General features: G+C 28.2%; 1 protein-coding gene across 1 annotated transcript; it reads left to right on the forward strand.

Moving 5' to 3' along the window:
- The first annotated feature begins 1,891 nt into the window (after nucleotides 1-1,891).
- On the forward strand, nucleotides 1,892-24,301 carry LOC107169430 (uncharacterized). Its single transcript, XM_015519161.2, has 11 exons — nucleotides 1,892-2,210; nucleotides 20,105-20,167; nucleotides 20,263-20,349; nucleotides 20,732-20,892; nucleotides 21,045-21,150; nucleotides 21,985-22,073; nucleotides 22,200-22,350; nucleotides 23,077-23,145; nucleotides 23,243-23,373; nucleotides 23,479-23,563; nucleotides 23,987-24,301. Exons 1-11 carry the CDS (start codon nucleotides 2,084-2,086, stop codon nucleotides 24,100-24,102), a joined length of 1,185 nt encoding a protein of 394 aa, XP_015374647.2. The 5' UTR covers nucleotides 1,892-2,083; the 3' UTR covers nucleotides 24,103-24,301.
- Nucleotides 24,302-25,398: the final 1,097 nt, after the last annotated feature.

Consider the following 25,398-nt stretch of genomic DNA (forward strand, 5'->3'; position numbering starts at 1 on the left):
GTAAAAATTTAGCTCAACCTATACAATACAAACACCTACATATTATTACTATTTTATTTATCGGTGCTGTGGGCTTCTCTGTACCAGACACCAGTTACTGTGCACAATAACTTGTTTACTATATTAGCAGAGGTGCATATGGTATCCAAATACGACTATAGGATAGAGTTCGTCGACATACCTCACCTTGAGGAGTGCTAAACCTCACACACACACGCGCATTATCTTTAATACCATTTTAATTTTAGTTTTAGTTATCGGGGATTTATTTTACCGTTGACATGTCAATTGTTAGAAATGAATCCGTTGAATTTGTCAATAATTCAGAACATCGTTCAAACATCCAGGTTCGTTGTACATATAAGAATGATGTTTCAACATGTCTACGTAGTTATTTTATGCTTAAAATACCAGTGTGTCCCTTTTTAATAGATTAGGAGGTAGGTAGGTAGTTAGATAATTATTTTTAGATTGGATTCAAACAAATAGTTATCTATTGTTACTACTCCAAATTAAAAGGTAAACAATACAAAAAACTATAACACAAAACTAAAATGTCCATGTACGGCCATCACACACTACACATTTGTAACGGAGTTGTCTCCTACGAGGACTTTCTCTACATTCACCATGATGGCAGGGTTAAATAACAATGATTAAATGATAATTTTGTGGTCACATAGCATTTGTGTCATTGCCCTGGTCTATAATAACAACGGGTTAGGCGAAATGATGAAAAGTAAAAATGTTCTTCTTGATAAACTTATATGCTATATAAAATTATTATTATTATTTTATCCGTCCGTAGATACTTGGGATTTTCATCAACTATTCATTTTATCATTTTATATGTTTTATGATAACATTTTCAAAAAATATTGACTTTTTAAGTTATTCGTAGAAATTTTTAATTTTTAATTTTTTTTTTTGTTTTGTTTTATAAATGCTAATAACAATTTTTATCTAATAAAAAATTTGATTACTATATATAAAATTAAACGTATCGTAAGTAGTTGTTACTGTAATAAAAAAAAAATAAAAAATAATTTATAAACATTTTATTTTTTAATAGTTAGATATATAAATATATTAAGTTCGAATTCGGACGAAATTAGATATTAATTTTAAACAGAGAATGATTTTTGAAATTTTAATATAAAATGGACTGTCTGTTCTGAACCGTTTTTCATATACAAATATTTTATATCATTTGATTCAAATTTAATACATCTATTATAGTGACTAACACAATACTTACAGTACAGAAAATTGTTGTTACCCACTTTCTGACCTTTTTTATTGTAATTAAAAATAAAGTTTATTTGCAAGTCACATAACATTTATTTTTATTATACATTAGTAATTGGAGTTGGTATTTTTAAATCACAGGATATTTAAATGTATGACAATAATTTTATTGTTATTTAAAAATTAGTTATTGAAAAATATAAATTTTACTGTAAGAATTTTATACTAAATTTTTACACAGTAATATATAATATTATTAAACCTTAACATTATATCTGAGTATTTTTGTAAACTTGGTTCAATACTGCTCGCTTAATTAACAATATTGTATATAATTTACGATGACATTTAAATTAGTTAGTAATAATAAATATAAGTATTTTAGTTTTGCCAAAAACTGTCTTTGATTTCATTTAATTGTTATGAGTTATGATTTTCCGGATATTTTCATTCTTTTTTTTAGTATATCCAAAATCAATCCCCGGTAACTGTTAAATAATGCAATGAAAAAAAAAAAATGGATAGATATTATGAAAATACTAATAATGTCGGCGGCTACAGACAACGATGCGGAACCGGTCTTCCCACTGTACGGTACGAGTCAGCGGCGTCTGAGGCGTCGTTTCAGTTCAGTTCGGGCCGGTCGTCAGCGCACGTCACATACACTATTGCAATAACCTAACGGTTGTCATACTCGAAAAACACAATCGCTACAAGTCAATGTCATTCGAATAGTGCTGGGTTTCTTGGTGTCACGAAACTAATTTTATTAAAATATACTATCTCGAATGCCGCACAACGTTCGGTGATCGTTCGTTCCTAATCATAGACGACCATGAACCTGGTAACGTCGTCTCCCACGTCACTGCTGCTTCAGTTTTTGCTGTTGTTTGCAACGAGAGGAGCCCTATGTTGGCCTTGGCCATCGTTGGGTGATGGCCCATCCAGAGCCGTTGGCAGAGGTACGTAATATAATAAGTACAACATGCAGGGATGATGAATTATTATTTTTGAAATTCAGGTGGGGAGGGGTAAAAATAGTATACGGAAATAGGGGAAAGTAGTATATTATGCGCATATCCGATCTGAGTGCACACTTTTTTTATAATGAATGGCATCCTTGAAAATCATCAGAATTCGTACGTTTCAATAAATTCATATGGCAATACATATGGTTTACAGTTTTGTTTTTTGTAAACGGTTGAATATTATTAGAGAAATATTTACTGTGTAATTACATGCTTATAACATTATTATTACACGGTAAAATGTCCAGAGTTTAAAACTAAATATTGTGAAAAACGAAAATGTAGGAATTGTAATATGAAATCTTTTGAAATCACACTCACGTAAACTAAACTTGTATAATTATAATCTTGTAACTCTGTGGATACATAATATAGTATGATATATATTATCTCTTATAGTTAAAAGCATTATGGTCTACGTATTATGTAAATTGTTTTCAATTCACTGGCTCATTAATATTTTAATTTGATGTTTTTTTTTCAATTCTCATAAAAGCGAATATTGAATGGCTTTTATAAGCAATGACTAAAATGTATAGTGCTTAAAGCAAGTAGTACAGTGATATAAATAGTTATTATTACAAAAACGATAATATAGGATATGAGACTCAATAAGTCACCTATTAATACTAACTCGTGATATGAGCTTAAAAACTTATAAATACTTTACGGTATAGGAACTCAAAATATGTATTTAGTATATTATATATTTATTATGTATAGTGTTCCATGTTCATCGTTTACCACGTGCATTAAATTTGACCGAAATTTTACGTAAAAGTGGCACATGGTTCTAGTTTATCAGGTCACTTCGATGCGCCGCCGCCACCACTAGTGTTCCACATATTATTATTAAATAGAGAGCGGCCTCAGCCATGACCGTCGTCGTCGTTGTCCTTCCGGCAGTGACTAAAACGAAACCGGCTACCAAGACATTTAGTAATGTTTTAGGGTAACGGTGTGCACAAGGCCGTTCATACGGTAGTCGGTCAAGTTCAAGAGTGACTTTTTCCCTCAGGTGTTCAAAAAAAAACTAGTTTACCATTGTGTACGATACCACAGATTTAAATATATAATAATATAACATAAGTATCTACCAAAAATAATATTTCTATATCACCCGCATCTATGTTTTGACTATAGATCATAATATATAATTAATTACCTATATGTATAAGATCTAAAATGTTGTTATATCTTACGTATTATTATCAGATTATTTTACTGTTTGGTACGCGTATATAGTATTTGATTGTGTTAGATAATCACTTACACGATCAGCAGACTGATTAAATACATTTTTTTTAATGTTTATAGTTTATGATGTTTTATGATTTTGATATGCAGCCGTCAATCTTTCTAAACTATTATTTAAAACATTGAACTATTGAAGGGACAAAAAAACAAGACATCATCACTAAACTTATATAATTAAAATATGAACGAAGCAATTTATAACTCAAGTAGACCCGATTTTTGGTGCTAAAAATTATTTAATCAATATGGTATATTTCGGTTTACATGGGAGTTTATTTTTTACAGGAAAGGTTAGGGGAGGAAGAAATAACATGTTTCGTATTAATTTAATGAACATTCTCATTGTAAACGCGATTATTACACGCAACTGCATATATCATGATGATACTATTGATTATATATTATTACATTAATCTACTCAAAAGCGGACTGTTTAATATCTTCGTGAAGCTCCAGTAATGATGAGTAAAAACTTAGGCAATAGTAATAGTTACATACTTTCTTATCGATAAATATGAATCATAATGCAAATATTTTAAGAGTATTGAAAACAATTTATCAGACTTCAAAGTTCAAACTGTTATAATAATAATATTAGATAGTTGTGTAGGAACTTATATTTAGAGTTTTAAAATCTTATGAAATTTATTTTGATAAAAGTTTTATGAAGCATTTCATTTTAGTAAATAATAAAACAATAATAATAATAACTCAAATTTAAAACTATATTCAACAAATAGCAATATACTAATTCATAACCCATTTGTTTTATTATTTCGAGAAATCTTTTTTGGAGTATACACTGCTGTACAGAAAACGACCGTTATTTATGATAAATTCTTGAGTAGCACCCAAAATTGTTTTTTGAGCACCCATCATAATAATAAAAATAATAATATACGCCACAATCTTGCGTGGATGTGAGACGATAGTGTCGAGAATAGGAATCATTGTCGACTTATCGTTGTTTCGTGAGTCTATATTATATACTGTATAACGTCTGGTCTTTATAGATAATAACAAGTAATTGTATTCTATAGATGAATACGCAATACGTTATAGCTGATGCTGTAACCAAACAGAAAAATAGGTCAACAAAAACACGGTTTCAGAATTTCTAAATATATACCTACGTATATAGTAAAATATATATTTTTAGAAATATATAAAATGCAATGTGATGAATAATGTAAATGGACGATTAAACCCCATAACAGCTGTTTTTATAGTCTACGAGCATATTATATTTGTTTCGTGCACCAAAAGAAAAAAACTTTTATTGATAATTTTAAGTTTGATCTATGATGTAACTTTGAAAATAAATTTTTTTAAAGTTATATTTTAGTAATATACACGTTACATAACAATACAACAGGATATATACATACTACAAGGTATTATAATTATAAATTATAACACAGATAAATTAAATTATATTAAAATGTCTATACTTATTAGTTATTAGTTAATTACATTTAAAATTTACAATAGGATCAGTTTATCCACAATCTATATTCTATATTATGATATAATATTGATGTACTTAATAAAATTCAATTTATTTAAAATATATTATAAATTGTATATTTATATAAATCAACGGATAAAATCAGGAATCATATCTTTGAAGTCAATGTTAAATGCCAATAAAGAATATAAGAAAAAAGCATATAAAACTCTGTCAGGTTGGAAAATGGAAAGTGTATTTATTTTTATTTCTGTTTTATATTGAATTTGATATTGTAAGATTAAAATTTAATTTTAAATATTTACAAAAAAGTTAAATCATAAAATTAAAAGGCTTTAAAAAAAATAATAATGGAACTCTAGATGGGATATTATAAGAAAGCTTTAAAGTTGAAATGTTCACCAAAACCATAACTTTTAGATAAAATAATTTCTCTTTATTCAATATTTCCCTATGAATAAAAATTATCATAAAATAATATTTATTGATCATTATTTTGATTATATTGTTTTTATAAATCCTCCAAAAATGTATACCTATATTAAAATACAACTGATAGTATGTAGTTCTTTGAGTTATTAAAATTAATTATTCATAATTAATGTCTGGTAACAATGCAAGATAAAACCAACAAGTTATAGAATATATAACTTTTTATGTTCATAAAATATGATATCAGTTTATTACACTTGAATATTTGAATAATAGTATAATCTAATATTATATAATAGTATCTAGGGTGGGGTTTCTTAATTGGTGCACATAAGTCCCCAGAGGGTATGTAGATTATTACTCGGACTTTGGAAGTCCACGGTGACCCTGGGACTTTTTAAGTCACAGATGCGACCATAAATTTCACATTAAATTTTGTTTGTATCCTAAACTTGATTATTTACAACAATTTATTAACTAAGCCTTAGTAACTAATAAGTAATTAGTATTAAAATAATAAAAATAAAAATTATACTGGTTTTTTTTTTGAGGGATGGTTAGCTATAACAATAATGCTAATTTATATTTGAAAAAGGTCCATTATCTAGAAAAGGTTAAGAAACTCTGATCTAAGGCAATATATTAATATATATTAACTGAATAGCGCAGTCTCGCTAATGTAAATCTAGTTGAATCTATATTGATGGATATCTTATGAAAATTTCTCAAAAACTGTGGATCTGCATAAGGTTCATCCATTTTAGACCTTTGATGTTATATCATATACATAATAGACAGTAATATTTGTAAAAGCATAATATGCAAGTTTTTAGAAAAAAAATGCAATACTTGAGATAATATTATAATATATATAATATAAATATTGAAAAAAATGTTTTGGAGAAGGATCTATCTACTCATCACACTCGTTTACTATAGCCTTATTTTAATTTACCTTCAACAGCACACAATAATAATTATTATTTCCATAATATTTTACTACCTAAAAATATCACAATATTTGCTTTTAGTTGAGCCATTCATGAAAACAATACATCCCAATTATAATTAATTATTGTAATTTACAGAATTATTACTGAATAATTTCGTTATGTGTTAAGCACACAATCGTTTTTAGGTTATTCAACAACAATAATTTATATATTTAATATTTCTAATTAAGTATATGTAAATGTTGGCTTGGCGCGACGTTGTTTCTTTTTGTTTAGAACATCGATTTTACTGCCGATGATAAATGTCTGGCGTGAATCGTTTGCATTATAATTTATAATAAAACATATGACTTTTGATATATCTTAGTCATTACAGTCGTAATAATTTATCATTTCTTGCTATGTAGGGGTAATGTATTATCTAAACGATATAGGTGCCTTCCTACACTAACCATTTCACGTAAGCACTGCATGATATATAAATTTTCGTAATATGCATTCATGTTTAACCGATTCATAATTAAAATACAGTAATAATTTTCTATTTATATTATACAGAGTTAAGTTTCTATCTTTTTCTCATCAACTCTCTTTCTTTGAATTTAATGATACATTTATTGGTTTGTCTAAATATGTCAATGTAATAAAAATACTTATTGTTTTGTTCGATTTTAGACTTCCATTAATATTATAATATTAATTGCTTGGTCAATCCGATTTAATTAAACAGTTACAAATGTTCTAACGTTTTGTTTAGATATGCAAGTGGTAGAATTCGTTTTTCAAGAATAGAATAAATGGATAAAAAATGCTTATTAACATTATATTTTAATTTAAACAATTGATCGCATCATGACTGCTGAAATCTGTGTAAAACTGTTATTATCAACAGGTACTATATATGTTTGCTATGTCTAAAAATAAAATTTTAGTATCCGGTAAAAATAATTATTAATGTAAGAATTATGAAGGTGTGTATAGTGTATCAAACGTATTATTAAAAAATAACTTTTATAATACATTTTAAAATTTTTAATTAATTATTTTAATATTTATTCTGAGTACTTAAAACACAAAATAATTTCTTTACAAAGCTAAATACTTACAGTTTTTTTGTAAATATGATGGGGCTAAGTTGTAGACACGTAGTTATACAATGCAATAATCTTTTTTAGTAGCTACAACTGAGTAACAGCTTTACATGTAAATTAAGTAAATTCGTAATAATATTTTATTTATTCGATTTTTTTTTTTGCATATATTTTCACCAAAAAAATTATGAAATGTTGTGTCTCTGATTTGAGTGCCATTACTTAAAAAAATAATTAACGTTCGTAATGTGTACAATATAATAATATATTATCATACAATTATATTGAATAATAAATCATCAGGTTTTAAAACTAACTTGTTAGGGTCCAGCAATTATAAATACGTTCATACTCAATTTCTAAATTTCTATAGTACCCAAATTAGATTTTCTAATTCAATATTTTCAACATGTAATATGCAATATAATATATATTTTTGATTTTAAGTATTTGTATTACATATACTATTATGTATATAACTATTGGTCACTCCACATGCCTACTGGTGTATTAACTAGGTATGTTGTATTATAACATCCATTTCTGCTGGTACATAATAAGGGTCAACCAAAAATGCATTTAATTATTATTATTTTTTAACAATACAATAATATATCACTATAATAATTATTGCAATGTTGTTTTTCTTTGCTCGATTTCGTCGGAGCGCAAACGAGTGGCATAGATATTAGCAAAATATTTGAATATCGACTACTACATAAAAAATAAATAAAATACATTAACATAATATTGTAAAATTTGATGTCAGTATGTACCTACCTTATATATCTTTGGAAACGAGAATATGATCGGAAACGGATAAGCCTGATGTTAAATCATATAATATTATATAGCGTATACGTGCACGTTATATTTATAGTGACATAATACCGACGTTCTTCAGCAGTATGTGCACTTAAATGTATATTATATAGTAGCGATATCCGTTCAGATATTTGGTGGTGTAGCAGAGGAAATGTATGCCACACGAAGCGATTGCCTTTGACTTTTTAAAGAGATGGATGGTTGCAGTGTAATGTTTCTATTGTAATAGCAACTATATACATAATAATATATTATATATAAAATGCGATCCATTTGAGTGTCTGCAGTCATACCTTAGAATTTCTTTGATTTTTTAAAATATTTAGTTCTACATTATTTATGGCCAAACAATGCTTTTGAAAAAAACTATATTTTTAACAATTTGCTATCGTCATAATATGTTTAATTTAAATTTTTAAATGAATACATATATTTTAAATTCTGATATATATATATATATATATATATGTAACGTAGTGATAAATGTATTGATAAAAATTTTGTACTAAAAATTTTTATTTAGACATTTATGAATTTATAATTATTAAAATTTAAAGAAAAGTTTTATATAATTTTACAGTTATAATTTTCTACAAATAATGACTAAAAACTCTTTCCTGTTCTCATTAATTTGTATGTGTCGAATTTTACTGATTCTTCTTGTTTATGTTTAATTGCTTTTGTATGTTTGTCAGTTTTAAGATGTTGTGATACATTGAATTTTTTTTCACAATTTACTTTAATTTCACAGTATTTGAAGAAAAGAATAGATGAATCGTGTGAAAACGTATCTGAACCGAATTCTTGTACTTAGCTTTTAACTGTCGGGCTAGTGATTAATTTATCTTTTGGCATGGTATAAAAAATATGTTTTAATGAAACCTACAAAGCTGAACAAAGAAAAATTTATAAATTCACAAATTCACTATACGGATAAAAACGTACATACGAGCGCAATCAAAAGTTGACGTATACTAATCGATTACGTCGTTGTAGATCGGAACAGTCTATAACTATTGGGTATATAAGCAAGTATGGTCGAAGTCGATAACAGAAACAACATTAAGATAAAAGATACGATAAACACAATATTGTCTTGCATTGGGATATTTTAGGAATATTTTTTTCAATCGACAATGAGTTTTATAACGTCCCAAAACTGTCGATCACTGATGAGTGGCCGAAATATGTATTTTTGCAGGACTGGGTTTTCGATTTTTACATTAATTAGCAATAAATAGCAAAATAGTCGAAAAAATTGCAAAACCTCTAGAATATGCAAAAATATGCACTAAAAACTTTTGGTATTGAGTTCATTTTTGTCTGAAATGGATTTATTGCTTACTCTGCTATCTTTTCATAAACTACAAAAAAATATGCAAATGCTACAAGTCTCCAGCCCTGAATTTTACAATTATATGAGTGTTTTTTTTTCGAGTTTCCTCATACGTTAATATAATAGCAGTTGGAAAATATTAAAAATACATTAGCACGTTTTTTTTTTATAATTATTTAAAGTTTAAATGTTGATAAAAATTATTTAGTTGTTAAAAATTTATAAAACGTTTAACTTTTATAGCTAAGGATTGAAAATTTAAAACAAGGTTCCCCGTAAGTAGCTAATTCTGTGGCAAAAAAAAAATCTAAAAACTATACAAACACAATTTTTTTTACAGTTATTTTAAGTTAAAATTTGGATGAAATTACATATTAAATAACCGAGAGTAATAATTTTAGTTATATTATTGTAATTTAAGAATTGTATTCGTGTATAGGCACTTTAAATTTCTAGAGTTTATTTTTTATTCTAATTTTAATAGTTAATGCTGTTAATGACTTTTATTAATACTATATGATACATTGTATATACTATGAATGACTGAGTGAGTCAAGTACATAATGAATCTGTCTTGATTAATTTAGAATTTATTATATAGGTACCTACATTTTTTTTTAAATAACAGCAATATAATTAATTTAATATGAAACTATAAAATATTCTAGACTTACAAACCGTCTCCGCTCAGAATCGTTTTTCGTATAAAATTATAATATATCATTGAATTCAAATTAAATACCATCTATTACAGTAACCCACTTGTAAACTACTGTGCAGCAGAGCGACATTTACATACTCACTTTTTAATTTTATATTTCAAAGTAGTATAATTTTCGAAGTATTTCGATTCATGAAAATCGAATTTCCACAACGTTGTTCTATAATACAGTCAACTGCCCGAATGTTGATAAAATTATTTAATATTATTAACGAGATATTATATAAATATAATGCGTTTACAAAGCGGAAAAAAGTTTAAAACAAATAAATTATATTAGGTATTCGATATTTCGATTGTTGGATGATGTAATAAGTTATTACTAATAACTGTTATGCTATTAACTATTTAAGCATTGAATTTAAAAGGCCGGTGACTTCAATCTTTGCCTCGGCCCTCGGGCGACTATCTATGATTATGTATATACGATTTATAGGAATTTATTTTAATAGTGTCATAATATAACGTGTTTAGAAAATATAAATAGAGAAATGTATGAAAAGTAACACAAGTGTTTAAGATTCTCGCCCATGCGACGCGTGACGGCTGAATGAAAAATATGACTAAACGGCTGGAACCGATGTGAAACGGTCTGACGAGCATATTGCAGGCTGTTATATCATTATTTTTATTATTACTATCAATATAACAACGATCGATCGACGATGGCGTATTATTTTCAAAACGAATAGCTCATCTTACTTATAATGGTAATGTAAATAGATTAACGTAATATAGTTTAATCGATATATTGTCGATGATACATCACATTCGCAGCTTCAAAATTAAGGACAAAAACGTGTTTATTTTTATTGGCTTTTTAGATTTATTGCTATTATAGTTAAGCTATAAATTATATTCATGACTTTACGGATGAAATGCCAAAAGTGCTTAAAGTGCATATTATATTTCTGTATATTTAGAATTTTTTTTTTAATTTTGAGGGCTTATTTGTTTATATTGTAATCATGGATTTAAATTTTATGACTGCGTAATTGATGATAAATACAATCTTAGATTCTGAGCGCATAATGTAAGTAATTATTTTATTAATAGGAGATGTGTGTCTGTTTTCATATATCTATAAAATATAATAAAAATATACTTTGAACTTAAAGATACTTAAATTTTCACGAAATGAGGTATGATAATTAATAATAGAGTTTTCTATACAATATGATACATTCAAAAAATATTTTGATGCTTTTCGAGTATTTAGATACTCGATACATTTGATTTGGTTTTTCTTCTATAAATAACGAGAACAATTTTCATTATGCCAAGAAGTTAGAAATTTGCTATACAAAGTTTCTCGTAAGTTTGTAAGTATTATTGTAGCTGTTTAAAAGAATTAAAGATAATATATAGGAACTTTTTTTTGTGTATTTTAAGTTAAAATTTTAATAAAATTAGGCAATATCAATAATTTAGCTGATTATTTTTTAGTTAAAATGCATAGTGTTCAATTTTCATTTATATAGCCTGAAATAAATTATAATATTAAATAATAAAATAAAATAAATGCAGTGTTTTCGGCAAAAATTAATTCAATCTTCTGTACTACTAACAGTAAAATAAATTACTAATTATAAAATACCTATTATTGTTACCTTTTACTATAAATATATCATAAAAAATATTTAGTAATATACATCTGCTTTTGTTGGTTCACTCATAATCATGTTTTGCATACAATGATTTATTGTTGAATTCAAATTTAGTGTGATCATAATATGACTTATCCTTAAGAGCGCTCTCAGACGAGACACTTTGTAGCCGGCTACTTATGTTTGAAAAGAATCTTGCGACTAAGATAACATTGCTATAAATATACTCGTACACACGAGACACAGACACAGACTGTGTGTCGCGCCACCGAATCGGCGTGTTTTGTCCCCGTCAGCCGCCAGACACTGATTCAAGTGGCCGGCTACAAAGTGTCTCGTTTGAAAGCGCTCTAAATGTCTAAGTAAACTCGATATTTACTGTATAGCAGAGCCATGGATACCTACAACTGTTTCTGTTTTTATTATAGTTTCGTAAACGATAGAATAAAATCATTGATTTTAGGTTCTAATTTTGTGGAAATGTACAATGTATTTACTTCAGAAATGTATATAATATATGTAAAATCAGATCTCGTATTTATATTTTATAAATCAATTATTGTAGTGTGTAGTTATAATTTTTAAAATAAAAAAACTGCTTTTAAGTTCATTAAGTTTGTAAAGCATTAAAGTAATTATTGTCCAATAACTTATATCAATAATTTATCGAAATGGTGGAATGAGGCAATAACCTGATCTCGTGCGCTTTACAATCCAAAAAGCATACTCACGTTCACGAAAATATTATCGATAACACCATATTATATATGTATGTATTACACACGTGTACCAGCTACGGTACTGTTCTGATATTATAAACATGTTGTTTATACGGAAGGTCTTTTGTTCGTAAGAGCTAGTTTGGTATACCCGTCATGTCGTAATACACTCAGGCGAGTCTAAAAGAAAAATTGAGTTATTATCGTGCAAAAAGCCGGTCACCAAATATTAATAATAACAATCTATCACGTTGACAGCCCCTGGGCAATTAGCTATATACATTCGGCTGCGGGACGGCTGTAAAGTTTTCGGCGATATACGTACATATATAAAACAAACTAGGTCGAAAGTCATACCTCATACAGACATTTTTTATTCGTTCACATTTAGGTTGTATTAATATTGTACAATCATTACAATATTATCTGTTTAGGTTTAATTTACATAATGTGTTGGATTTTAGTCATGTGTGGTACTATAATATCCTTACGATATTTATATGAGGTCATTAATTAGTATAAAATTAATTAATGTTTTTAACTAGTTAAATTATCTAGGCCTATTTCGACTAGTTTAAGAGACAATTGTAGTAATCAATACTTTCATTTATCCAATTAATTAAAAAAATTAATTAATGCGATTTTAAAATCATGTTCATATTTATAAGTTATAACCATAGTTAAAATTATAAATAAACTAAAGATTCTAACTCAAAATATTCTTAATTGATTGCTTGAATTAATTTGTATTACCTGCAGGGTTAAGTTAGGTTAACTTATAACTTCACGTTCAGCTGAACCTTACTATGTAACTCCAATTAATTGTTTCCGTTGGCTAACCTAACTTTAAATTATTATATATAAAACAATATATACTAACATTTTTGATTTGGATTGAAGTTTGCGTATACTACCGTGAATTATAGAAAAAAAAAAAAAATTAAAGTACCTACGTCTAACGGACTCGATATAAAACCATTTAAAAATGGGCCTCGTTTAAATTAACGATGATGGATGGATGGAAATGGTATAACTTTCTCGATGACTAAAATATTCAGCACGTACACTTAATTTAATTAACACGGAGACGACCTTTTTTATTATATATTACTTGTCAGTATAATTTTCACATTGTAAATCCCTTTCTCGGTTTTTAATTTCCGAAAAGACTGAAGTTTTTGAGAGTTTTTTTCCGACCAACATTAATACACATACTATATTATAATACATGAATTTACGCACGTCAAACGGTTATTGTTACTATCATCACGTTAGAACGTTTTCGATAAATTAATGTTTAAAATATTTAACACATCACTCAAAACTACCTATATAATATACATGCATATGGTGGTTATTATTATTTTTTTGTCCACCAAATTCGTACTTTAAAATATTTATTTGGCCGTTGACGATAAATATTCAATGACAGTACGTTTTAAAAAATAATAAAGTGTTCATTTTTCTTGTTATGTGAAAATATTCAATCACTTTGCGAATTAATGTCTAAGAGACGTTTTCACAGAAGCAAAAAATAAATAAATTTATTAGTCAGGAAAAAAACCAATATACACTTGCTAACAAATTTACCCACATTATTGACACAGAGCTATTTTTATTTTTGCACTTTCTCATGAGCTTATCGTACACGCGCTTTGGCACTTTATGTATATGAATGGCTTCGTAAGAATATCTGACACGCCCATTGGTTTATTTATCTCACAAAATTCATGACTAAACTTGTGTACTTACAAAATGTCAAGTGTAAAAATGCCAAAAATACACAGATACAAATTATAAGAGATGAAAAAAAGACTCAACGAAAGTATATAGATATTGTAAATTAACCTCCAGGAAAAAAAAACTTCAAATAAATAATCGATTAAATGTAATAAAAACGTTTTTTTTAAAAAACGAAAGATTGCGATAATTAAAACTTTTATTGATGTATTACCTGATTATAATAATATACTTTGATGGTATAAGAATGTGTATTTTGAATTAGCCCACTGATGTTGACTATTGTGTTTTGCCTTGAACTAACTGCACTCATGCTTCAGGATTTAAACAAAATTTTTATACCATAATATTTTATTATCGTTTATTTATTCGATTAAATAATACAATAAAATGTGATAAAAATAGATAATTAATAATGCATTCATTTTTATTGTATTTTTAAACTTACGAAATGTTTGCTTACAATTGAATAATAGGATTTATTTTTATTAATTGAGTTATTGAATTTTCTAATAACACAACGATAGAGCATACGCTGAGATAATACATTTATCTTAAACACTAAAAGAATGTTCCTTCAAAACAAATTATTGTCATTGTGTTAATAAACTGTATAAAAAAAATACATAAAATAATATAGGGTGATCCACCAATCATGCTCACTTGCCTTCTACTTTCTTCAATAATGATTGAATTAATCATTATTAACTCGACTATATTTTAAAATTTTTGAGATTTTTGTACTAATTAAGGAGTGTCTTGTGGAGATCAAAACTTCTATTTTTCAATTCAGAATACCCTTTTAACTTAAATAATTATAAAGTGGATAATTTTTCTGAACATTTTGACGTATCAGAATCAAAATTCTTAAGAGTAGTTTTTGGCTTATTTAAATTCATTTTCAAAGGAAAACAGGCTCACTATAATGGGTTTATATGGTAAGGAGACTCTTGTTACCATACAATTTTAGTGATTAATATTAATCCATCAATTTCAAAAATTTTTAAAAATGACTCAAGTATAATAAACAGATAATAAATTAGATCAACAACATCTATTTTATATTTTTATAAAAAAAAAATGTAAGGACTATTATTCTTAGTAGAAACATTTTAATAATTAAAAAACTACTCATTCAAATTTTGAATTGAGTACATAAACATATCCAAAATAATTGTCCACTTATTAATTTATTGTAATAAAGAGGTATTCTCATTTGAAAAACTGAAATTTGTATCACCACAAAACACTCCAAATGTAGTTAATTAAAATTAATTCAAGAATTTTAAAATATGGTCTTGGAATATATTTAAGCATTTAAAAAATCAGAATTTGAATAAATTTATTATTAAACGAAAGAATGGGTGGAGTATGCTGGGTGGATCAGCTTGTATTTAAACATTATTTTCAAAGTAGACTGGGATAATATCAAGTATTCTGTTGTTACGTAGTTATTATATTTATAAGATAATATTATACTTTATATTAATAATATATAGGTATGTAATGTGAATTTTATTAGGTTACAATAGTCTTAATAAATAGAAAAATATACAGTATCTAAAATGGAAACGTCGTCTGTACAAATGTCGTAATTGTTTGTGTTTGGCTATAAAATAGTATTTTATAAGTTTACCATCTTTTGCAATGACTGTTCCAGTCAAATATGCTAACGCTTGGTATGAACACCAATATCACAGTATAGCTAGTGTTGCAAAACGTGAAGGTAATTCAAATTTCAAACAACAGGTGTTTTATATTACCTATTATTATATATAAAAAGAAAACAATAATTTCATTAATAAGTTAGTGCTATATTCTATTGTATATTATAATACATTATAATGTAACACGATACGATTATAATTTTTACAAACATTACTCACGGATTTAATTTAATTTTGATAAGACTAATAAATAACCTTATTGTACAAGTAAATTGTATTTTTATTGTTTAAGTACATAAATGTATAATATTATAGCCCACCTCAGCCCATTTGCAACTAATGCTAATAGCAAATTCAACTAACACAAAAATAAACTTTACCGGATATTTTATCGATAACATTAAAAACCAATAATGAAATAACAATACTAATAATGATATGAAATTACATGCCGTACGGATGAGGCATTGTATTATAGTTTGAGTGGTACCTTAACCTAAAAATCATGACGTGTATTTTAAACATTTATTTTACAGAAATCTTGTTATATTGTCAAAAATTCATAGCCAATAGGATGACTCAACATTAATTATTAATAAATATAACACAAAATAGTATCCGGTGGTCAAAACCTGTGACGTATCAACATACATCTGCAGCACAAGCATAGGTCTTATAAGAATAATTTTTAAATGGTCCAGCGAAGTTTCATAATTTAAAAAACAAGTTCAGAAAAAAGAAAATTTGAATATATATGGCTTGTAATATAATTATTTATTACTACTATATAATATGATTACGAGTAATCCATTTGTTGGAGAATATGATTGCTGCCGGTCCAATAGTATATTACCATACACTCGATGGTTGTCAGGAGACTGATTAAATTCTTTCACCGTCAACAGCTTTATAATAATATATTAGAATGGTATAATAACTAATAATAATGATAAAAAACATCTATTCGTGAAAATTACATTAACGTAGATACGCGTGCTATGTGATGATAGATAAGTGGCAATTTACACGTATTGACGAGCCATATAATAATTTAGTTCGTCGATCATTGAGGATCAATGTAATGTGATCGCTCCAGCCATAAATTCTTATAGGTAAATAAATCATGAGTGGTACACTATTGTTATATTGCACCATGATGTGGACGATCATTGTAAATTCACGTCGAAGACGTCACCGGAAATTGGAAAGGATAAAACTCGTGCTAACGCGAGCCCGTTGCCTAACGTATTATATATTATATTAAATTGTGATATAAAAGTCACGGTGACGTTTAAAGCTATTATAGTTAGAATCCCGTTCTGGCACAAATATTTAATCTACTGTCAGCTGTAGGTTAGGGGAATGCACGAATAAAATATCGTACTTTTAGACCTACCTAAACATACCAAACATATCAATATACCTACTCGTGTATTGTAAATTGAAATAACACTAGACAACGTTAACACGGTCTCAATATCAAACTAAATTAAAATGTGAAAACAATTCAACTTTACTATTTGCGTACTCATAATTTTTCTCAAATTGAAAATCTCTTCAGCTATCTTATTTTTAATACATAAAATCATCGTCGGACCACTTTAAAAATCCTACGGATTTCAAGTGTTTTATTTTTCAAATTCGCCACACTAGGATTTATAATTATTGGTTATCTTTTTTTCTACTAATGATATATGTTTCTAGATCAAGATATTCTTTTACTTGGTGTCAAAGACCGCATAGAACACATGACAAACAACCTAACGACAAATATAAAAACCACACAAAGCATTTAATACAAAATATGTTCACTCAATCAATTTATTGATAAACTATACATTTTATATACTACATAGGTATCTAAAATACTTTCATTTTGCTCTATAGTCTGTGGAAAGTAAGAAATGTATAATCATATTATTATCGTAATTTTTAGAAAACAAAAAACTTATACTCTTGTATTGTATTATAATATATAATAATATTATATTGCAAGAACAATGCTATATCACCATACCTTTTCAACACTTCACCTCCTTCATTACACTTAAAAAAAAATCAACCAATATCTACACGAATTAAAAAATGGCTTGACACAACAAATACACCACTGCCTAAACTGCTCTCCCCTACGCCCTACATATTCCCCCCTTGGAAAATGAACCTAAACATCAACACCTCAATGATCCAAGAAATCCAAAACATAGAGCCGTCCGAAATCCCTAAACATTTTAATGACATTATACTTAAGAATTTCTGTAATCATAAAATTATATACACCGATGGATCAAAATGCAACGTCAAAACAGGACTAGCTATAATCACAGATGAAGAAACCTTTAAGTTCTCTTCACTGGAGATTAATTCTATTTTCACCATCGAGGCACTAGCGATCCTGAAAGCCATAGAACTAACTGAACAAAATTGGAAAAATACAAAATCTTTCTTAATCGCCAGCGACTCCCTTAGTTCTATTCTAGCTATACAAAACCAAGGAACATCAAATGAAATAATAAAAAACATACAAGAAAGAGCCTCTTCCCTTGCCCCCCGTTCGGTAACCTTCATGTGGATTCCTGCCCACAAAAACATACCAGGAAATGAAAAAGCTGATGTAGCAGCTAAAGAAGCCGCCTCCACCAACATCAATACCCCCAAATTAGACCTTTCGTCTTTCAAGGACACCGCCCGAAACTCCTTAATAAATAGCAAAAAGATTCACCAACGACTCTGGGACCAGGAACTGAACAACAAACTACATCAAATAAAACCTTTTCTGTCACCTAACCCAAATCCTCCCTCAAGTACGAGAAGACAACAAGTAATATGGACACGGATGAAAATTGGACACACTAACATCTCACACGTACACCTAATGAGAAGAGAGCCGAGACCAAACTGCGAACTATGCAACAACGCACCGATTTCCACAGCACACCTACTCCTGGAATGCCCTAATCTATCTGAACAAAGAAAAATCTTTCCACACTTAACACTAAAACATATTTTAAGTATAGATAATTTTAACCTCCTAATAACATTCCTTAAAATAACTAATCTCTATAATAGAATTTAAATAATTATATATTACTGTTACATATACCATTAACACCATATACCTGTATTATACTGTACTTCCTTTATTTAAATATTAATATTAAGATGATTGTAAATAACTTGTAAACATGTTTTTCCGGCTAATGACTTTATTGTTGAAGCCTTATCATTAATAAAAAAAAAAAAAAAAAAATATTATATTGTTGAGAAAACTACTAATAATATTAATTTTTAAAAAAGATTCTTCTTTACCAATACAGGTTTTGTCATAATTTGTTCTTTTTGTATTAAACATCATTATCACTCATCGTGAAAATAGTATAAATTGATTATTTGTAATTTTTTTTTTTGTATTATAATAGGTAATAGTGATAATAATGTAGTTTCAAAAACTTAAGTGTTTTTGAGGTGACATCGCGTCAGTTGATGAACGTCGTAGAATGTGTGTCGGGATAATAAACGTTCTTAACTCACACCATACAATTTAGTGATATAAACTATCTAATATTTAAGAAATTAAACATATTATTTTTCGCACGACACGTGTATTAATGATAATATTGTATTATTGTAATTAAGGTAAAAATGTGTTCATGTCGGTGAAAAAAAAATAGCAATAACAGAATTCTTTAAATGTGCATATCTTTAACATAAATAGCACTAATCATCCACACTGGACGTCCTGTCATCTAATTTTCTCGTCAGATCGTCATTTGAGAAAATCATTCACTGAATCAAAATATTATAATAATGACAATATAATAAACATATAACATTTTATAGTGGTCGCAGTACGCGTCTGCTGTTGCCACCAGGTTTCTCCCACACTATGATTTTTGGGCGTGCGTTAAGTTACTATTTTGCGTTTATGCACATAATATAATATAATATAATATGATATATATACATGATGAATGCGCGTGATTAATCATGTTTTGGAATTTGTTGATGGCAGTGTTGAATTTCTTCCCGGTGCCGGTGACCGAAGAGTGCCTGTCCGACGATTCGCGGAGAACTGGTAAAATATATTATATTTTTATTTCCACAATGTCGTTATCATCATATTATTCTAATATTGTTTTAATAATTAAAATTATTATTGTGTCATTCTAGGTCTTTGCTTGAACACGTATGAGTGCCGAATACAAAACGGAGAGTCTCACGGCCCTTGCGCTTTGGGTTTTGGAGTGTGTTGCGTCTGTAAGCATACTATAATATCATATACACAACTTTTATATTAAATCATGTAGGTACTTGTTTTTTATGCACATTGTAATCATAAAAGATTTTTATTGTAGTTATACCAGAATATTTCGCATAGCCGTAACGACGTATTTTTTATTTTGATCGGTGAGGAGCTAAAACTTCAATTAAAGCCGTATTTTTTATTGGAATCTTTTCAAAAAAAAAAAAAAACATTTATACGCTCCTAAGTGTCCTGTAGTTCAGTTATCATTAGTTATCAATTTATCATGATTGATAATAATTAATTGTTATGTAATATTGATCATTCTAATAATATGATATGATATCATATTTATATATACCTAACTATCTAATATCGTGTATTTGGTTGTCGCAGTCACGACGTCATGCAACGCAGAAGTGGCCAACAACGTCACGTATTTCGTTAACCCAAACTTCCCAGGGTTGTTGGATGACGTAGGTGAATGCTCACTACGTGTCAAGAAGATATCCAAAGACATAAGCCAGATTCGATTGGACTTTGTGAACTTCAACTTAGTGAGTTTGCTTAACAACTATATTTTTCGGACCCAACTCGTTTGGTTTGAAATAATAATTCTTTTTTAGAACAATAATTATATTATAATCTAGTAATAACCAACGATTTGACGATTCTCATTCTCATTCATAATGGATATTGTTTGTTACAGGCACAGCCCAACAGGAAAACGGGAGTGTGCGAGACGGACACGTTTGCCGTCACCGGTGGAGCGTCCAATGACTTGAGGATTTGCGGTCTCAACAGCGGCCAACATGGTAAGTGGTTTTTGGTCCTCGGTGGACAACTTGCAATCGTGTCAAATCCGGGTTCACTATATTCACGTCTTCAGGATAATAATGTTAGAGTATAGTCACGAGCGCTCTGAATATAATATTCGTGCATTTGTGGTTTATCAGGTTTTAACATTAGGCCTACAACGTGTTACCACATCAATCAATGCGGTTTAAACCCAAATTATGTTATGTATTTACACGAGCCATATGCGTGGATTCACAAGCGCATTGTAAAGGATCGTAATTGAAAACGCACACAATATGGTAGTTTTAGCAGCCAGCAGTAAGTGTTGGCGTAAATAATATAACGAATGAAAGTGCGCAAGCCTTATGCCGGAACAGTGACAATTGTAATAATCGCGTGTGTACACATAGTTGGTCGGTACGCGATTCGTGCGAGCTTGAAGGAAATTAGATGAAGATAGGGTATGCCACACTAGATGGGTGAATGAAGGGGCATGAACTTCTGAATTTACCTTAATATATTATATATTCATACTTAATTATATATTTTATAATGTGGTTATGATCTCATTATAAATATAAAAATATTTTGAGAAATTTAGTACAACTTTTGTTAATTGCTACTATAAATAATATAGATATGCGGGTTTTAAAAATTCGTTAATTTTTTTTCTTTTAAAATATTTAAATATTGATTTTAGACAATTTGTGCTCTTTCTTCATGTTTTTATTGTCGATTTGCTGTTTACTCATCCGTTGTTGTCTGGGTTCATAGCTTCATACATTAAATATTTTATTTTATCATCATATAAAATGAACTACAACAATAATTTTACTATTGGCATTTCACAGTATATTATGATATGGATGACACGAAAGATTATGTAACGATCAACATTAGGCTGACTAAAAGCAACTATAACCGGATGTGGGAGATTAAAGTGAGTATTCAACTTAGGTGCCTATTACTTACCTTCAAGAGATTTTTAAATCGTCATTCAAATACAGTTAATTATTGCAAAGTTGTGAGTATTTACCTAATAAATTACGTTATTTTTATAATATAGATCACACAGATTGAGTTCGCTCAGCGTGCGCCAGCCGGATGTCTTCAGTATTTCCACGAAGTCGCGGGCACAGTGCAGACTATGAATTTCGCGGTCAACGGCCGACATCTGGCTGACCAAGACTATGTGATTTGCATACGACAAGAACACGGTAGGTACCTATATAATTAGTCACGTCGTATTTCCAGTGGCGCCATTCGAGTTGTAGACCTTAGAATGGTTATTAATAATATAATCTAAGTACCTAGTTCATTAGTATAACATAGTACTTCACAAACTAGATCAATTTATTTAAATTAAGTTATGTAGGTTTTTATGTATATGTAATACCTATATATTATATAGCTTACCTTTGCCTCAAAGGATTTTAATAGGTACTTAAAATGTTAAAAATAAATAATATAGGTTCTCGTATAAAAACAAATACTGAGTCATAACATTTTAATTTATTAATATTAAAATAAACACTAATTTCATAGTTTTTACTTTTGAATAATTCTTTGAATTCCAAAAGTTTATGTTATATAAAAAAAAATCCTTTTTACAATAAATTGTTGATATTAATATTTTTAACTTTATATCTTTATTGGATTGTTATATAAACTTGTTCATTTTGAGGTCTGCATTCTAGTGTTTTCACGAAAGTAGGTATTTTAACATTTTAACTGGTCTACAATGTGCAATCGTAATTTTTATTAAATCATCGTAAATAGTTGGCAAACCTATAGTAGGTTGGCATAATGTGAATTATAGGTTAGCCGGTATACAAAGATTACATGGAGAGCTAAAACACACCTCGACATCCTCTCCAAATTAAAAAGAAGAGTTTTGAGCCTCACACAATATTTATTTTCTTATAACTAGTTTTGGGTTACAGGTATGTGTTCGATCGCGTATGAGCCATGTGACGAAAACTCGTTTAAGATCGGACCACCAATACTTTCTGGTGAGTTAAAAGGGATTTAATATATTATACGTTCAATGCCATGCCATTTGAAAAAACTTATTTCTATTATTATTTTTACTATTTATTATTGGTGTAGACACAGGGATCGAGGGTTCGGGAGATGAAGGTGGTGATGTTCCAGGTGGGAGCCAGGTGATTTCCATGGACGTATTCCGTGAGTGCAGCGACCGGGTTATGATGCCCTGTGATTCTGAAGAATTCATAACGGTTGGTATCTATCTTCATCATTCGCTATACTTAAGACATTTAAATCAGCTTAGCCGTTTTTAAACGAGTGAATTTTGTATATATTATTTATTTTATACTAAACAGCCTCAGGGTGGTCCTGGAATATGTGATTTGCTCCATTGCGGAAACAATTTCTGCACAGACAAAGAAACGCCATGCCGGATTGAAAGTAAGTATAAAATATTATTCAATCATAGTAAATTATTTTGGAATCTCTATATTATATATTGAAAACGAAGAGTGTATTATATTATAATATTATACGAAGTGATATTTTTTGAATATAGGCGAGGTGTTATATAATTTCCCTTCGTCAAATCTTAACGAAATAATTTGAATTGCTAGTTGTTTAAGTCATTTTTAAACAATAAACAGTATTTCATGTTTCATATTTTCTAACTAGAACATAATAAAAATTTTAGTATGCATAAAAATTTGGTTCATTTCACATTAAAATTATATGCTATAGGTATGCGAAAATTTGACTTAGAATTTTAAGAAAATCACTCTATATATTATAATCATACACACTTACTCGTTTCAGCAGCTAAGTTAAACAACTGACGTGTTAGTTAACTTGATTTATCTACAGGCAGCACCACGCCATTCGTGATGCGAGTGCAGTTTGGACCAGGAAATAGAGAAGAAAACCCCGAAGACAACTTGGGAATGTGTCTTAGATACGAACAACAACAGTGTTCGTCGTAAATTTGTTTTTGTTTTGTTTCGTACGACATAAGGTGTCGTCGACCGTGTGACAAGATCGAGAAGATGAACACATTTGACGACATCGTGTGTGCCTCATCGAAGTCAACATCGCCAAAGATTACACTACAAACTTAATATTGATACTTACTATTGTATACTTACTTTTTAGACCCAAATATATGTTAGATAATATATTATACTCTTTTGTAGATACTACATTATCATTAACCACTATACAACACGTTCCTGATTACGGGTTAGGTTAAGTATGCGTGCGTGTGCATGCGAATTTCTGTTTTGATTTTGTGACGAATGATAGTAATAAAAAAAAAATACACAACCAGAGTTTGAACGACAATGATATAATAAAACTTTATAAAGAAATAACATAAAAACAACCTTAAAATCACAACCAGGGAACGTAAAATGAATGTCAAAACATAATAATATAATCATAACTTATACAATTAACATAAAGAAAAAAATACATATTATAAGAAAAAAGTATTCGTGGAAAGCAACAGAATTTAACTATAAAACATAATAATTTAATTATAAATAGATAATAGAATTATCGTATAATAACATGTTCATATATGGATGATAATAATAAATTTAGTTCTAAACGAGTATAAAATGTTTTTAAATACAATGTTTAAGTTTAACGTTTAATACATATTATAATATAATTTTTTCATAAACATTTTAAGAACGACATTATATATATAATATATAAATGAGAGTATTAATTTGTATTGTTTATCGAAGCAAATTATTATTTTTGTCTAATTATTTTTGGTGCATTCAAAAAATGATCGTAGATAATACTGCTACGCATAAATAATCTACTAGAGTAATTAATATGTACATAAAAAATGTAATAAATTATATATAATATATATATAAATAATCGCCAATGTTTTTTTGTTTTTTTTTTCGAATATTAATAATAATAATAATAATAATAATAATAATGTGTTGTAACGTAGTTGTTGAATAGAAACAAAATAATTCTGTGCAACACATTTTATATATATAATATAATATAGTCTATTATTTATTTTATATTTTATTATTATTTCTTAAAAGTGAGCAAATTTTTCTCTGTAAAACCGTACAAATCCCACAGTAAGGATATTTTCAATAAAAAAAATCTATTATTATTGGTTTGTTCAGCTGTTTCGTATTCAACGACACACATAAGAGTATACATTATACAAATAATATTACATAGCACATACGTATATTATAATATTGTTTTGGGCACAGGTCACACCACTGTTGATAATGTCCAAT

The sequence above is a fragment of the Diuraphis noxia genome, unplaced genomic scaffold, assembly GCF_037042655.1.
Source record: "Diuraphis noxia isolate RWA-SAM2 unplaced genomic scaffold, SU_Dnox_SAM2 contig0004, whole genome shotgun sequence".
Lineage (NCBI taxonomy): Eukaryota > Metazoa > Arthropoda > Insecta > Hemiptera > Aphididae > Diuraphis > Diuraphis noxia.

Excerpts from the sequence above, each read along its gene's own strand:
- LOC107169430 (XM_015519161.2), top strand. The coding sequence starts at position 2,084 with ATGAACCTGGTAACGTCGTCTCCCACGTCACTGCTGCTTCAGTTTTTG. Across the intron at positions 20,168-20,262 it reads CGACGATTCGCGGAGAACTG|GTCTTTGCTTGAACACGTAT; the intron begins GTAAAATATATT and ends GTGTCATTCTAG. Across the intron at positions 23,146-23,242 it reads CGGACCACCAATACTTTCTG|ACACAGGGATCGAGGGTTCG; the intron begins GTGAGTTAAAAG and ends TTATTGGTGTAG.